Source organism: Plecotus auritus, assembly GCF_963455305.1.
Source record: "Plecotus auritus genome assembly, chromosome: 3".
NCBI lineage: Eukaryota > Metazoa > Chordata > Mammalia > Chiroptera > Vespertilionidae > Plecotus > Plecotus auritus.
This window is the reverse complement of record NC_137772.1, coordinates 106,908,322-106,925,121: the sequence shown is the minus strand read 5'-3', so window position 1 is coordinate 106,925,121 and position 16,800 is coordinate 106,908,322. Positions and strand designations below refer to the sequence as shown.

The 16,800-nt window shown below is 37.3% G+C and overlaps 1 protein-coding gene across 10 annotated transcripts in view; it reads left to right on the top strand.

The window, feature by feature from the left end:
- Window positions 1-16,800, top strand: part of DCLK1 (doublecortin like kinase 1) — a gene marked incomplete at its 3' end in the record, with an annotated part of 521,814 nt that overhangs the window by 408,311 nt on the left and 96,703 nt on the right. For 5 of the 10 annotated variants that reach the window (XM_080660910.1, XM_080660912.1, XM_080660909.1 and 2 more), the window contains exon 6: window positions 7,811-7,905. In XM_080660910.1, the coding sequence (XP_080517036.1) occupies window positions 7,811-7,905 (95 nt within the window). Of the gene's footprint in view, window positions 1-6,523; window positions 6,933-7,810; window positions 7,906-11,579; window positions 13,742-16,800 lie in introns of those variants that run through there. The other 5 variants (XM_080660908.1, XM_080660916.1, XM_080660914.1 and 2 more) reach the window with 5 other exon arrangements.

Genomic DNA, 16,800 nt, shown 5'->3' with positions numbered 1-16,800 from the left:
TTGCTTTAGCTATTCGCAGTCTTTTGTGGTTCCATACAAATTTGATGATTTCTCCTTCTATTTCTTTAAAAAATGACAGTTTGGTGGGGATTGAATTAAATATGTATATTGCTTAGGGTAATATGTCCATTTTAACTACATTGATTCTTCTAATCCATGAGCTCAGAATATTTTCAAATTTGGTGTCTTTTCAATCTCAGTAATTTTCAGTATGTAAGTCTTTTAAGTGCTTTGTTTAGTTTATTCCTAGGTATTTTACTTTTTTGGTTGCAATTGCAAAAGGAATATGTATTTGTTTGTTTGTTTTTCATTTCTGAATTTTTGTTGTTAGTATACAGGAAGGCAATAGATTTTTGGACATTTACTTTGTATCTGCAGCTTGATTGTATTTGTTTATTGTTTCTAATATTTTTTTGGTGGATTCTTTAGAGTTTTCTATATACAGAATCATGTCATCAACAAAAAGTGACAATTTTACTTATTCCTTCCTTTGAATGCCCTTTATTTCTTTCTCTTGCTTTACTGCTCTGGCAAGAACTTCCAGCACTATCTACACTAATAAAAGAGAAATGTGCAAATTGACCTTCCCTCCGCTATGCCCACCAGCCAATCGGGAGCAAGTATGTAAATTAACCCAACAAAGATGATGGAGGCCATGGAGCTGGAGCCAGCAGGAGGCTTGGATTGCCCTCGGCGATGGAGGAAGCCAAGCTTCCTTCCCGCCCACCCTGGCCTCTGCTCAAGGAGGGGCTGGGGGCCTGGGTCGCTGGGGGCATGGCCATCCTGCAAACAGCCATCATCCCCTCACCCAGGCTGGCCATGCTCCCATGGGGTGAGGGTTCCTGCTGGAGGGCATGGCCAGCCTGCAAACAGCCATCAGCCCCTCACCCAGGCTGGCCAGGCACCCCAGTGGGAACCCCCATCCTGATCTGGGACACCTTTCAAGGCAAACCAGCCAGCCCCCACCTGTGCACCAGGCCTCTATCTATACTAATAAAAGGGTAATATGCTAATTAGACTGGGAGACCTTCTGGATGTTCTTCTGGACAAAGCCATGGTGGCAGGGCTGAGGTAGAGGCAGTTAGAGGCCAAGAAGGGAGGGCAGTTGTGGGTGATCAGGCTGGTGGGGGGGGGGGGCAGTTGGGGGTGAGCAGACCAGCAGGGGGGCCAGTTGGGGGTGAGCAGCTGTCAGTGGGGTCAGTTGGGGGTGATCAGGACAGCAGGGGGGCAGTTGGGGGCGAGCAGGCCAGTGGGGAGGGGAGGTGGGGGAGAGCAGGCCAGCAGGGGGGGCAGTTGGGGGCGAGCAGGCTAGCGGTGGGGGCAGTTGGGGGCAAGCAAGCCAGCAGGCAGAGTGGTTAGGGGCAATCAGGCATGCAGGCATGTGAGCAGTTAGGAGCCAACAGTCCCGGATTGCGAGAGGGATGTCTGAATGCCAGTTTAGGGCTGAACTCTGTAAACCAGCAGTAGGACATCCTTCGAGGGGTCCCAGGTTGGAGAGGGTGCAGGCCGGGCTGAGGGAACACCCCCCTCCCCCCAGTGCATGAATTTCGTGCACTTGGCCACTAGTGTTGAATAAGTGGGGTGAGAGTGGACATCCTTGTCTTATTCCTGATCTTAAAGGAAAAGCTTTCAGTTTTTCACCATTAAGTATGGTATTAGCTGAGGGCTTATCATATATGGCCTATATAATGTTGAAGTATTTTTCTTCTCTTCCTATTTTATTGAGTGTTTTAATCATAAATTGATGTTGTATCTTAGCAAATGCTTTTTTGTATCCATTTATAAGATCATATGATTTTATCCTTTCTTTTATTAATGTGGTATATTACATTGATTGTTTTGCATATGTTTAACCATCCTTGTGCCTCTGGAATGAATCTCACTTAACTGTTATGTGCTACTTTTTTTTTATGTACTGTTGCATTCATTTGATTTGCAAGTATTTAAAAAATATATATCTTTATTGATTTCAGAGAGAAAGGAGGAGGGAGAGAGAGATAGAAACATCATTGATGAGAGAGAATCATTGATTGGCTGCCTTCTGCACGCTACCCACTGGGATCCAGCCTGCAATCCGGGCATGTGCACTTGACCAGAATCGAACCCAGGGCCCTTCAGTCCACAGGCCGGCCTTCTATTCACTGAGCTAAACCAGCTAGGGTGATTTGCTGGTATTTTGTTTAGGATTTTTGCATCTGTATTCATCAGAGATATTGATCTGTAATTTTCTTTTTGTGTGTGTTATCTGTGCCAGGTGTTGGTGTCAGGGTTATATTGGCCTCATAAAATGTGTTAGGAAGTATTGCCTCTTCTTCAATTTTTTGGAAGAGTTTGAGAAGCATAGGTTTTAAATCTTCTTTGAATGTTTGATAGAATTTACTGGTGAAGCCATCTGGTCCTGGACTTTTGTTTTTTTGTTTTGTTTTTTTTTGGGGGGGGGGGTTGATGGTTGTTTCAATTTCCTCACTGCTGATTGGTCTATTTAGATTTTCCAATTCTTCATGATTTAGTCTGAAGATTATATATTTCTAGGATTATCCATTTCTTCTAGGTTATTGAATTTGGTGGCATATAGTCTTTCATAATATTCTCTCGTATGGTTCTTTGTACATCTGTGATCTCTTTGGTGACTCTCCTCTCTCATTTCTGATTTTGCTTATATGGGTCTTTTCCCTTTTTCCCTTAGTGAGTTTAGGCAGGGGTCTGTCAATTTTAATAATCTTTTTAAAGAACTAGCTCTTTGTTTTAGTAATTTTTGCATAATCTTTTTGTTCTCCATTTGATTCAATTCTGCTCTAATTTTTATTATTTCCTCTCTTCTGCTGACTTTGGGCTGCTTTTGTTCTTCCTTTTCTAGTTCTTTAAGATGTGATGTTAGGATTACTGGGATTTCTCAACTCACTTTGAGAAATTTTATTCAGCAATAAAGACAAATTATTGGAGAATAATTTATACCAAGCATACTCTCTAACCATGATGCCTTGAAATTAAAAATCAACTGCAAAAAGGAAGTAAAGAAACCCACAAATATGTGCAGATTAAATAAATACTACTAAAAAAGGACTGGGTCAAAGAAGAAATAAAAGATGAGATCAAGAGATTTATAGCAACAAAGAGGAATAACAATATAACAGATAAAAAATTCTGAAAATATACAAACATATTCTGGACCAAAAGTTAATAAAGGAATCTTTTCTATATAATTGATTTGGGATCCTTTTTATTTTTGCCCAAACGATTTTCCTTTGTCTTATTTAGACACCATGTGTGTTTTTCATGAGTGTCTTGCTGTTAGCATTACAAATGAAAACTAATTTTGTAAAGTAAAAGTTTTCTAGATGTAATTTACTTACAGGATATTTTTCCTTACATGATATTACCCTACTATCACCCCTTTTTTGATTAATGGAGACTTTTGTAAATTTTATAATGCAGTCTTGATAACTTTAAATTTTAATTTTTTGCACAAAAATATTACTGCTTTAGTTTCATTGCATGTTCAGGAATTTTACCATGAGATGAACTACCAATAGAAATTTTAGTTACCACATTAGGAACAGCTTTTTGTCCAGTATAATTAAATTTTCTTGAATATTCACTTATTTCAATTAGCCTATTTAAATTAATCTGAAAACTTGATTATTATTTTACTGTCAAATTTAATACTCTACCAACAATCTTAATTTATCCTGTAAATATTAGTGGAAGGGATTATTTGCATTCTTGAGTAGGCCCTGAGCATTCCTGGTGCTAGACTGGATTTAGATATAGGGCAGCTGCTGTCGGCCAAGTCTCTGTCTGTTACCTGGGTCCCAATCTGAGCTGGGCCAAGTCACTGTCTGTTACCTGTGTCCCGATCTCAGCTGGGCGTGGGAAGCAAAGCAGCCATGGGGGCAGGAGACCTCCCTCAGACTGGGTGAGGGTTCAGGCCCCTGCAAGGTTGGGGGTGTGAGAGTCTGTGCCCCACCTCTGTTGACCCCCAAGTTCTCTCCTGGTGGCCCTTCTGTGACTGTGCCTGTCTTAGGTTGTTCCTTCCCTGAGGAATCTTACCCGTCTCTGGCTAACCACCCTCCGGGGCCAAGCAGGGTGATGTGAGGTTCAGTTCTGTCTCCTTGGTAGCCTATGCCCCCGTGGCCTCCACGCCCAGCACCTGCCTTGGGATCCCCTGGCCTGCTGGCGGGGCCCCAGCACTGATCACATATCTTGGGGAACTCAGGTTTCTTCTCCAGGGAGGGCCCAGCTCACACGATTGGGCAGAGACAGATCCATGGAACCAGCCACCACAAGGCTTCAAGCTCAGCATGAACAGAAAGCTCAGGCAACAGCTGAGGGCAATTGGATTGTGAGAAGAGGGTCCCTCTTGGCACAAAAGGCAAGAGGGGCCAATATAGAATGCTCAAGTGCCTTCCCAGCGCCTTAATTCCTTCTGAAAGGGATTATATCCTTTCAGGTCCTTTTTTTTTTAAGTTGCTGCCAAACATTCCAAGAATTAGTTTGTAAGTTTGTTTGGGATAATTGTACAATATGCTGTTGTAAAATATCTAAAATTATAATGACACTGTAGAATAATATCATGTAAGGATATTCTTTGCTCTAGGCCATGGCAATTCAATTTCCAACTGGCTGTCAATTTCTTTTGTAACTTTATATAAACTTTGTCAGGGAGGCAAAAACACAAATTATTCCCCCATAATCCCCCATCCTCCACTTACCATGTGGATTCCTGCAACAGAGAGGAATTGACAGGTCTGCTCCAACCACGAAGACAAGAGGAGAAACAGTCCAGAGATGGAAGACGCTGATGACGCCTTGCCACACTAGCAGTCAGCAGCTGTGGGACGCAGCAGATTGCCTAGGACCAAACCAGAGAGGGTCGGACCTGCATTGCCACCATGTGCCCACCATCCAGATATCATTACTGACATGTACACTTAAGGAACTGTTTGACATTGAAACAGGGACTCAGAACTGTTGGACATTGAAATTAGGAATCAAACATTTTTTGTTATTATATGTTTATTTCTAGTCTGCAAAGGCAAGATTTTTTAAAGGAAAGAAATGGGGAAAAAATAGATACAGAGGCAAAGAAGCATTGAACAGACTGTCAAACTACAGCGGGAAGGCAGAGGAGGTTGGGGGTGGGGGGGGGAGCTGTAAGAGATCAACTGAAGGACTTGTATGCATGCATATAAGCATAACCAATGGATAAAAGACACTGCGGGGGGGGGGGGCAGGTAAAGGCATGTACTGGGGGGAAGGGGAGGCCGGGAGAGGTCAATGGGGAAAAAAAAAAAGGAGACATATGTACTACTATTTGTAATACTTCAAACAATTAAAAAAATAAAAATAAAATAAAATAAAATGAGAGAAAAAAATTCTGGAATTCAGAAATTCAGGATTTCTCATCCTCCCTTCTCATCTCTCCATTTATTCCTGGTTGCTCACCTTTAGATGTTTCAATGCCAGAGTTTCTCAGGCATGCCTCTGTATAGAGCAGGGAATTCTTTGTTGAATTATAGTTGGTTAACTTGTTGAAATTTCAGGAGAGGCCAGGGCTCTCTCACACTGCCATTCATCGGAACACTCCACTTATCACTTTATACCTTAGTTTCTTCATCTGCAAAATGATACTACCTGTTTCACAGTTATTGTGAGAGTTAAATGAGATCACATATATGCATCTGTATTTGTGTATGTGTATGTATGTGTGTTTATATACACGTACATGTACTATATATATATATATATATATATATATATATATATATATATAATTTAAATGTTCCATTGAAAATAAGTTCTTCAATACACTAAGGTGCAAGTTTTCTATTGTTTTCTTTTTCTTTTTTTAGCAATGTATTCCTAAGGCTGATTTCCTGAGAACCACTCCCCCTTCCCCAATTGGCTTGATAAGATTAGCGTCTCAAAATTTTAATATGTCAATACTATGTTTGCTTCCCCATTTACTCATTTTTCCCCCAATCTGTTTAGCCTTTTGGTACAACAAAAAGACATAAAGTGGAGAAGCAGGCAAAGAAAATATTACATTCATAAAACAGGTTTTTCTGTCAGCTCCTAAGGATATTTTGCTTACTGGTTTATTAGTTGCCCACAGCTCTTTAGTCCTTGCCTCTTTAGGAGCCCTTCCCATAGAGGCCACTGGCTGGGAAGTCCAGTGCAAAGAAGCCTGAACATCAAGCTCAGTAAGGATGGACTGTAGAAAGCAAGCAAATTAAAGCATGCTCAGTGCTCTCTACTTTAAGCTACCAAAAAGAGAAAAAGAAGTTGTGTTTTTTAAATCACCAAAGGCAAAACTACAAATTAGTGCAATGTAGGCTATATGACATTTTTTAAAGGTCTTTGGAGAAGACAAAACAACCTCCCACTTTCATGGACCCAAAGATTTTGTGCAAACATTGTGTATGAAAAAATCAATAATCATACCACTAAATTTTTAAGGGTATACTTTGTACTGGGTAGTCACCAGGCTTTAGAAGAATTACTGTCATTTTGATTTTCAGATGAGTCATTGGGTCTCTTGCTCCCCTGGAGGCACTTTGTTATGATTCAGTGCAAGATACTGAAAAAGAACTCCAGCTTCCAGCCTTCAGGGAGTTAGTGGTGTCTGGGAGGGGGTTGCAGTGGCTCCCAAGTTGGCATGAGGCTTAATTGACACCTTTGATACAGCCTGAGACAGAACCTGCACCTCCCACTGCTGCTTGGAAGACGTCAGCCTTATGCAGAAAAGGAATCTGCTGATGAATCCTGCATCTCATTCCGTCTGCTCTGGGAGCAGCAGCCTTAGCCATCCTTAACTAATCCAACTGCCTCACATTTCTGTGGGTGCTTGGCTTAGTGCTGAGAAGGGACTTTGCCTCTTACTACTGTCAGGTCAAACAGTAAGACGGTGTCCATGTTAGAACTCATAGAAGGTAAGTTAAATGCGTCATTGCTCTCCCTTTTGAAAAATGTTTGTTATGCACTCTCAAGAATGTGTGTGTCTCATTGCTACTCTACTTCCCTGCCCATGGATGTAAAACATGTAAAAATGTTGTCCTTATATATCTTTATAAAGTAATATCTTTAAGTGTTTTATAATGTTGCTTAGAGAAAATTATTGTTTACTTGAGTTCTGTGACTTTGGTTCAGTTTAGTGATAATGTTGTCTGAAAGTCTTAATAATCAGGTAAAATTCCAGTGATTTAAATCTATTAGAAATCAGCTTTTATTTTTCAACAGTGGTAAGGACAATCAGTGAGGAGTTCCTGAGTGTCTGTGCCAATTACTTTGTCTTGTTTAAAAGCAGGTCCTTCAAGTGTTTAGGTGAGATAGATGTGCAGGGCAGAAATGGATGCAGGCACTTCTGGAAGTGAGTTGTTAACTATAAAAATATAGCGATTTAGTTTAACAAGTACTGAGAATATCACCTGAGAGCTGTGCTAATATTTACTCCTACTGGAAGCTAATGAATTAAAAATTAATCCCATTAAAAATGTCCCAGGGCTTTAATAACATTCCCCAAATCTCTATTGGCACAATAAAAGACATCATTAATAAATTCATCAGGAAAGGTATGAAAAGAACATTTAAAAATTTTATGTAACCTGTTGTTGTATTAAATACTGGCTTAACAAAACAGTAAATTTCTGAAGACGGTTATTTCCTGAAGCTTTTTCTCAGGACCACAGATAAAAAAATTACCTGGAATTTTAGCAAATGTTCCTCTATAATTATTTCTCAGAGAAGTTGATTTTGTCATGAAACTTTTTTAACATGCCATTTTCCCATCTGTGATTCTTTGTACTTCTAGTTAATGGGACCCCTGGTAGTCAGCTCTCCACACCACGGTCTGGCAAGTCACCAAGTCCATCACCCACCAGCCCAGGAAGCCTTCGGAAGCAGAGGGTAAGGAAATAAGCAAGCTCCTTGCTTCAGATCTGTATGTGCCATGGTGCAGAATGGCACAGGTGCCAGCAAATAGCTCTCTCATAATAGCACTCTTGTCTCTAAGTAATAACCAGGTGGAAGTAGAGCAGGAAGTGAGCAATGGCGGGTCAATTGTTATGGCTATAGTTTCTCTTAGCTAGAACTCAGGGCTTTTACTTTCTCTATGAACCTATTTAAACCTTATCTCTGAGAAGAACAAACAGTTGCTGCTTCACTTTTTTAAAAATTTCTTTATTGATTAAGGTGTTACCATTTGCTGCTTCACTTTTTAACACCTTACTCTTTTTGTCCTGAATTACAAAGACTTTACTGGCAATGACTTGTAAGCTTCTTGAGTTTAATAAGCTTTATTAGACATCATCATTGATCATCAGCCTTCCTTCGGAGGGAGAAGGAAAAGTGCCATTGTTGGAGGGGTGGGCCATTGTCAGGGGTTGCTTTATAGCATAAAATGGTGTTCCAAAGTGGCTTAGGGTCCATGGAAAAGGACATGGGTCTATATGAGACGTGCTTTTGTGAATGAAACAAACATGGAGCACCTTGTTTTCCATCACTACCTGAGTTTAATTTTTAGCTTCCTGTGTAATGATGGAGAAGATGACCAATCTTGGAGACCAAAATTAAAAAGTTACTGAAAACAGTGTTAGCTTCTCCATGCTAAGGAAGGGAAATGGAAGAACTACTGTTTTTATCCCTTTACAAGGCGAGACTAAAAGGAGTGAGAAGGGGAGGAGGGGGAAGGTACAGTGGAGGAAATGGAAGGCCATTCATTGTCCTGATTTCACAAGCAAGGTGGGGAGGAATACAGCTGCTTAGGAGGTTATAAGGTGGTGCTCACTAAATATTTTAATAAGCAAAGTCTCGTTGGAGTCTTTGGACATCAAAGACTAGACTCTTGAATTTGGCTTCTTTTATTAAGTGTTTTAAAATGATACTTCCAAGTTCCATAAATTTAAACTGTAACCAACATGGAAGCTCCTATGTTCAAGCTTCCTCCCAGGTTGTGTTCACACAACACTGTCTAAAGCGGGGCTGTGGAATCAGTCCCTAGTCCGTTTGGAGCCTGTCTCACCAATATCAGGTTGTATTGTCATTTTCCACTGATGCCCTTGGCATCAGGTTTGGCTTGATTGGATTATTTGATGAGGCCTGGGGTTTCATCACTAAATAGCTCCTTCACTAAATAGCTGTGTTATCTTAGATTAGTCTGTTATCCTCTCTGGGCCTTGGTAAAATGAAAGAAAATAAAGAGGCTCTTTCCAGATAGAAAACCCAATAATTTTATTTCAGTTCCATTCAAGTGTTTTCAGTATAGTTTTCTTCTTGGCCACAGTCTAATTTGGCATTTTAAAGTACAGTAGTCATTAGTGAACTGCTAAAAAGAATTGGCCAAATTAATTTAATCTGCTAAATGTCTATGTTTGAGTGGAGGAAGTAATAGGGTGATTTTATTTATTTATTTATTTATTTATTTATTTATTTATTTATTTATTTATTTATTTATAAATATTACCCAGCTAGATCCCTATCTGTAGGAACAACCATTAGATATAGTACAGAAAGGGCCCTCTTTCATAGAACATTCTTCCTTTGAAGAGTATACCTTGTATAGAAATTCCTCTTTATCCTTTGAACTTATTAAACTCAGATTTAGGATTTGTTCATGCTTAGTGGTTGATATTAAATTAGAATGATTGAGAAGCCCTACCATTGATTTGATTTTCTCTCCTGCTTGCTTATTGGAGACATAAAGCTCCTTGCTTAACCCTTTGTTTGAAGAATAAGGCTGGAGTTTTCTTCTGTTCTCTGTATTTTCTATTTCACTATTATTTTGTCTAGCTGAGGCAGAAATTTTCCATGCAGTTACTAGCAGCTGTGTGGCCAACAGTTTATATAATTAACATTGTCACGTGGGAACTGATTGTAAGGGATGGTTGTCTTATACATTCTTCATTTTGTCATTTAAATTAACAATGCAAGCATCATACCTGAGAGGGGGAAACAATCCCACTTGTTTTAGAGAGATACAGGGTTTATAACCATCTGAAAACATTTATTATGCACATGTTATGAGTGGAGAACTGGATGAATCAGAGATGGCTTAGTTTCCAGGCTTTTGAATTCAGGCCATAAATGAACATTCTCCATTCATGTACCGTGTCAGTGAACAGGCACATTCCCAGCTGCTCTAGCAAGAGAAGCTTTCATCTGGGTGTGGAGTCAACTACATCAAATAACCTCTCCAGATTAAAATGGGCCTCTAATATCCCTAAAAACTGATCCTGTTTCAAATTTGGTTAATGTTCTTCTCAAATGTTTGGCTGTACTCGTATGCAGGAAATACTGAAATAAGTGAAAGATCGAAAGTGCTAAAAGAAGATATTTCAATGAATAAATTAACTCTTTTTATTGCAAACTGGAAAGCAGTAGCTACTTCTATTTTCCCTCTCTGTTGCCTAGCAACGTGGCCAGGAAAACTTGGCTGTTCCCCCAAATTCACACACAGACACACACTCACACTTCCTACCTGAACATAGATTTTTGTTTTTTAAAGAAATATCAAGACGTTTGACTAATTTCTTCACAAATAAGAAAATCTATATTAATTAGATAATCCAATCAGTTTTTTAACTTCCCTTAAAATCATATTTTTATGTTATCTCTCTTGGTTTTTAGAATAGTTATATACAACAAGAGTCTGCATGACAGATATTTTTCTTTATAAAAGTACTGTTGGCAAGCAACCTCCCTGCTTTTACAAAATAGTTATTTAAATTGCTGTCTAGAAGCACTTGACTGGTCACAGACGAACATCTTGGAGGATCTTTTCCATCCATGGACGTTCTTGGGTCCCATTTTTTAATGTATCAGAAAGAAATGTGTTATGTGGGTTGAATGAAGCTCCCCATTATACTCCCACATTGCTGACTTTTTGTAGGTTATCTGATCATTCATATGATGTGCAGAGTGGGTGGTACAAAATAGGAAAGAAGCCAGGATTCTAGACACTGCAGATCTGAGCTGGTTGCCTGGCTACCAATAGAGAAAGATCTCTTGGCAAAAAGGGGTGGAGGGAAGAAAAGGAGAGGAGATAGGTGAGTGGTTGTGGAATTGGAGAAGAATATTAGAAGGTGTGTGAGTCAAGTTTGAATTCTTTCTGTCTTTCAAACATAAAATTTGAAAAGGCACTATTTATTGGGTTTATGTGATGTGCAAATACAGCACTTAGGTTGGGACTCAAATTTGCTGAATGCTAGCTGGTGCTTCTAATAAATTATTTTGTGAAGTAAGCATATTCCTCTTCTACCCAAAATGGGAAGGAGATGTTCAAGGAAGAATTGAGACACATAGAAGCAGGGATGGCATTGACAGACCTCAGGGGCTGAAAAACTTAACTGGACACAAAGGAAGGTAAAAGTTCCTGAGGAGATCAAGTCAATAAGGCAAAATAAGCACTATTTTGTCTATTTAGATGGTTTCTCAATTATTTTTCCTCTTATATGAATTTGGTTGCTAATAGGTCTAATGATATTAGACACTACATGTGCTCATTCAGTGTTGCTCTGCTCCTAGGAGCCATAGGGCACCTATGAGGGCCAAGTAAACAATTTATACTGCCCTTCCTCTTACAGGACCTGTACCACCCTCTCTCTTCAGATGATTTGGAATCAATGGGAGACTCAGTGTAAAAGAGACAATGGTGCAATGTATATGGTTTGTGATTAGGTGAAGGTTAAACAATTTCTAAGCAAAAGTCTAACAGTAAAATACACAAAAAAGTTTTGCATACTTTGAAATTGTGAAGCCCAAATCATATAAAAGTAAATATACAGACATTTTATATTTATGATGTTAATCCTGGAGTTTTTCTTTCTATATCTCCTACATTATTTGATTGGGGGAATCTTGAACACAAACTCACTCAGTTGCTGAGGTTTTATGCAAGGCCTGGCTCCAGGTGAATTTCAAATATGAACCCAATATTGAGTATAAGGATATGCTAATGATGCAGCAATACAGAGTTATAATTTCTGTAGATGGGGTTTTCATTTTAATCATAAGTAGACATGTAGATACAATTTTTCTGTATTTTTGGTCAAGCAGATTAAAATGGCACTAAAACACATTTTTTCTTAAAATTAAATTCTTTTTAAAATTTGGATGGCTGATTTTTAAAGGTACTTTTATAGCAAAATAATAAAAATATACAGGTAGATATTTTTTCCTTCCTATTCAGTAGAGAAAACTACTTATCATTTTGTGGGTTAATATAATTGAAGAAAAACACCCATGTCAAGGATACATCTCATGAAGACTTTAACATTAAACATTAGATAATTTCCTTATTTTTCTTGTTGAGCAAATTTAAATTTTTTAAATTATTTTTACTTGAAACAGTTTAAAAATAGCTGAAGCTAAACACTAACATGAAGAACTATAAATTATATAATTCCTCTCACAACTATATATGTAATTTTTCAAATGTGTAATGTCTGTAGCTAGAAAACTTTTTTTTACACACAGAACTAAAAAAATAATTGTATCTGGACTTCTTCCAAAAAATCAATTTGAAAAGCTAAATTCTTTTAGATGGTACTGTATAAAAAAGGCCCAAAATATCTAAATCTTCATTCCAATAAATCCTAGATCTTGCTAGTGTTTTGGAAATTTTCATATGCAAAACTCCTTTTGTGTTAAACCAAATAAGTCTATGATTATAACCCATTGTTAACATTAGCCTATTAATTCTGCTCTTCTGGTCCTCTCTTAAAAATTATGGTCAGCTTTTCTTAAACATAAAATAATTATTTTACAATCTGAGTGTTAAATTAATTTAATGTGTATGGTCTATTGTATTTAAGCCATATCCTAATGATCATCTAGTTTTACTAAACACTAACAATTTAAGACTTGTGAAGCATGGTTTTGATACTATACAGGCTTGACATATCTCAGTAGGTGATAAATTAATAATGTATGATACCATTTGGAGGCTTTTACTTGAGTTTTCTTTTCAAATTTTACTTGAAAATTGATTTTAAAACTAAATGTTTGATTCAAGATGGAGAGAAATTCAGTTGTCATATACTATTTAAAATGTTAGCAATTTAACTCCTTGATAAATTACTCAACTATCAAATTTTACCATCTGGCTTATAGTTACATATGTTACCATTTCACTTTCCAAGTGAATAAAATACTTCAACCAAAAGAAGATAAAGAAGTCCAGGCAATCTAACAGCATTTGAAACTTAGCCTTATAATAATTAGTGCCTCATTATCCTGTCTGTTGGAGAGAAAGACACTTCTCTGGCAGGTTATTCGAGAACTGCAAACTGAACCATTCCATCTTGAAAGAGCAGTTCATAATAATACCTGTTGCAGACTTCATGTTTTAAAACTGTTTCCAATAGAAACTAACAGTGACTCCTGCTGAGATCAAAAGGCTGCTTTGTTTTATCTGAAACTGTAAACATCTGGGAACTTGCTTATGCTGGTGTCTGTTCTAGTTATGTCTTTGTAAAATGCATTACTTAATACAGTTGAGTCTTAATACATTAAAGATTGGAATGTATTTGACTGAACTGTCCAAAATGCAAAGAAAGCAGTGGAACAGTTAACTAAATCTGGTGGAGTTAGATGGTTCAGAACAAAAATAAATTCCAATAATTTTAACTTCCCTACACTGTCAATCTTATGGAGAACTACTGCTTATAGAGGTCCAATAATTGATATTTATTCTGGATAAGTGGCAGATTTTACCAACTGATATGAAGTCTATGACTTTTTTTAGACACAGAAAAAAACAAAACAAAACAACAACAAAAAAAAACACCAAAAAACAAAAAAAACCTGGACTTGAACTAATTGACGATATCATGGCCAACTTTCCATTCAAGCAGTTCCAAGGGAAATGCTATTCCATGGCATTTAATCTTTTCAACATATGACTTTTATTAAAGGACTGTTCAGGGGCAATGTTTATCATTTACTTTTTGAAACTGAAGTCCCTCAGAGATTGAAACAGCACACCATTTATAGACTTTGAGATCTCTTTCTGTGCAGAGCGTACTTCCATTAGTCTACAGCAGAAATAGATAAAAACATTCTTAGCAATAAACCAGAAGTTTTTGGTTCATTAGTGGAACTAAATTGATGATTTATAGGCAGTTAAGATCTATTTGCTTATGGAATTATTTTTTTAAAATATAGACACTGATTTTTAAAATTGTTCTATTAAGCAGGAGAGAACGCCAGCAGAAACATGCATTTTTGTCCTTAATGGTAAACCTTAAATGTGTTGAAGGCACTGTGCTCTAGTTAAAAGTTTGATAGTTTTAATTTGTACTCACTATTTTTCTTAGACATTGAAAATGATATAATAAATATTTCCCTGCTTTCAGCATTTTAGAAATGCAAAACCCAATCATACATCAAGTGTGAAGTTCAGTGTGAATTCAAAGGACTGCTTTTGAAAGCCATGTGGTTTGTTTCTTCTTTGTCTTGCTTAATTAGTTAAGTGGAGGGTGGGGGGTGGTAAACCACAATGTCTATACTGTCATAGACTTTTAAAAAGTGTCAGGTCCATCCATCTGTACACATACCTGTATTTATATATTGGCTCTATTGGCTCATCTAAATATTAAAAAATCAAATGAGATTTTCTAAAAATATTTTGAACCACCATTTATGTACTATATGTGCTCCCTATGTTACCCAGGAAGGGTATTTTTTTTGCATCCACTGTAGATCTATACATGACTGGGCTTTTTTTTAAAAAAAAAAATTAAAACATGAAGTTTAAAAACCACATTTCTTAATATAAATGAATGAAAATATAGAATAATATTCTTGAAAAATAATTCCATATATTTTAGCCATTGGACTTAAATTTTTCATAGTGGCCATATATCTATACATGTATGTGGGTGTTAATGTAAATGCACTGGGCTCAGTGTTTACATGGATGTGCTTATATAAGTATTTGTGTATGTATATAGGCCATAAGTAGTATAGTATTTATGACACAGCCTCCTAAGTTACTAGCTCTTGTGAAATTATATATAAAACCTTCATGTCATACATTGTTACATATGGCATATTAGTTAGGGCATGTTTAAGTTCAAAAGTAGTTTGCTAAACTTGTATGGCAAAACAGTTCTAAATAGTCAGATGTACTAATTATTTTTTTAAATTGAAATCCAGATACACACAAAAATAACTGAAATTTAGAAAAATCCAATTTGTGTTAACTGTTAAATATAAGCACACATTAATATTTATATGGTTATGTCTTGATATTCAATTATTAAAATGAATACTATCATAGATATCCCTCTAATGTGTACATATTGATGACATGTAATTATTGTCAATCAATATTCACTAAAAATGAAATATTGTTTTATATATTTGTGAGAAGTTGAGTATTATATTGAAACAGAAATAGAAGAGAGTCCAAACTATATACAATTTGAAGTAAGTTTAATAACAAACTCAGATAACCTATAAGGTGATTTTTTATGTTCTTTCAAAACACTGAACTGTTGACATATTTTCAGTAGTAACCTTACTATACTTGCAAAAAAAAAACAACAAACAAACACCAACTTGCTATATGTGTGTTATCCTATCAAATAAAAAGGGAATATGCTAATTGACCATCATGCCCTCACAAAGATGGCAGCACCCACAGCCAATAAGGAGGGAATATGCTAATTGACTGTCACACCCTCAAAGATGGCGGTGCCCACAGCCACAAGATGGCAGCACCCAGTCCCCTCAGCCCTTCCGGATCCAGCCGCTCTGTGCGCCTTCCTCCAGAATCCCCCAGTCCCCTCAGGCCCCCAGCCACCCAGGGCCACCCGAGGCTCAGGTAACCAGGGCTGGCTGAGGCTTGCGCTGCCGGCAGTGGCAGCAGCAGAGGTGTGATGGGGGCGTCGCCTTCCCCTGATAGCCAGGTCACCTCCCGCCCCTGAAGGGTCCCGGACTGTGAGAGGGGGCAGGCAGGTCTGAGTGACCTTCCCCATCCGGTGCATGAATTTTCATGCACCAGGCCTCTAGTATCTATATAAATATATACACATGTGAAAATGTTAATTGAATGAATTTACTATATGTGCATATTTACCTACTTATACATATTTGCACTAGCCTTACTAGCATTTCTAATTGTGCATGCTTGGGACAACTGTATTTGACTGAGATAGCCCATAGAAGAATAGTGTGAAAATTAGAGATGTATTTAATTCAGTATACCAATTGCAGGATGCATTTGTTACACTGTCAGCTAAAATATATTTATAATTTTGTTCGTGTAATGCATGTAGAAAAGATAGGAAATCTGAAGCCCTAATTATATTTTTTAAGGATGAATGATAAAGAGTGTCCTTAAAATGTGGTTCATTTTAGTAAAGATGATGAATAAATTCCAAGATAGTATACATGATGCTTGTAATATATGAGTGTTTGTATCATATATGACCACAAAACGTCTTTGAAGCCAGGGTAGTAGATATCTGAAATGTCATAGGCAAAGAACTATGGAAGTCAAAATTTTTGTGATCTGTTTTTTAAGTTCATATTCATCAACAACAAGGAACTGAATTTATTTCTTCTAAGGAAATTTTACTTCAAAATACACCACGAATGTTGTAAATTTGGATAGAATTTTTATAAAACGGTTGACATACTTTATGCTTACAGTTGGACTTGCTTGGATATTTATTCTCTTTAAAAGAGCATTTGCTGTTAAAATGTTTTAAAAACTGAGGCCATCAGCAGAGTTTGATAGAGCTACATAATGAAATGTTTCATTGAACTACCCAATTTTGAAAGTTTCATCACTTTATG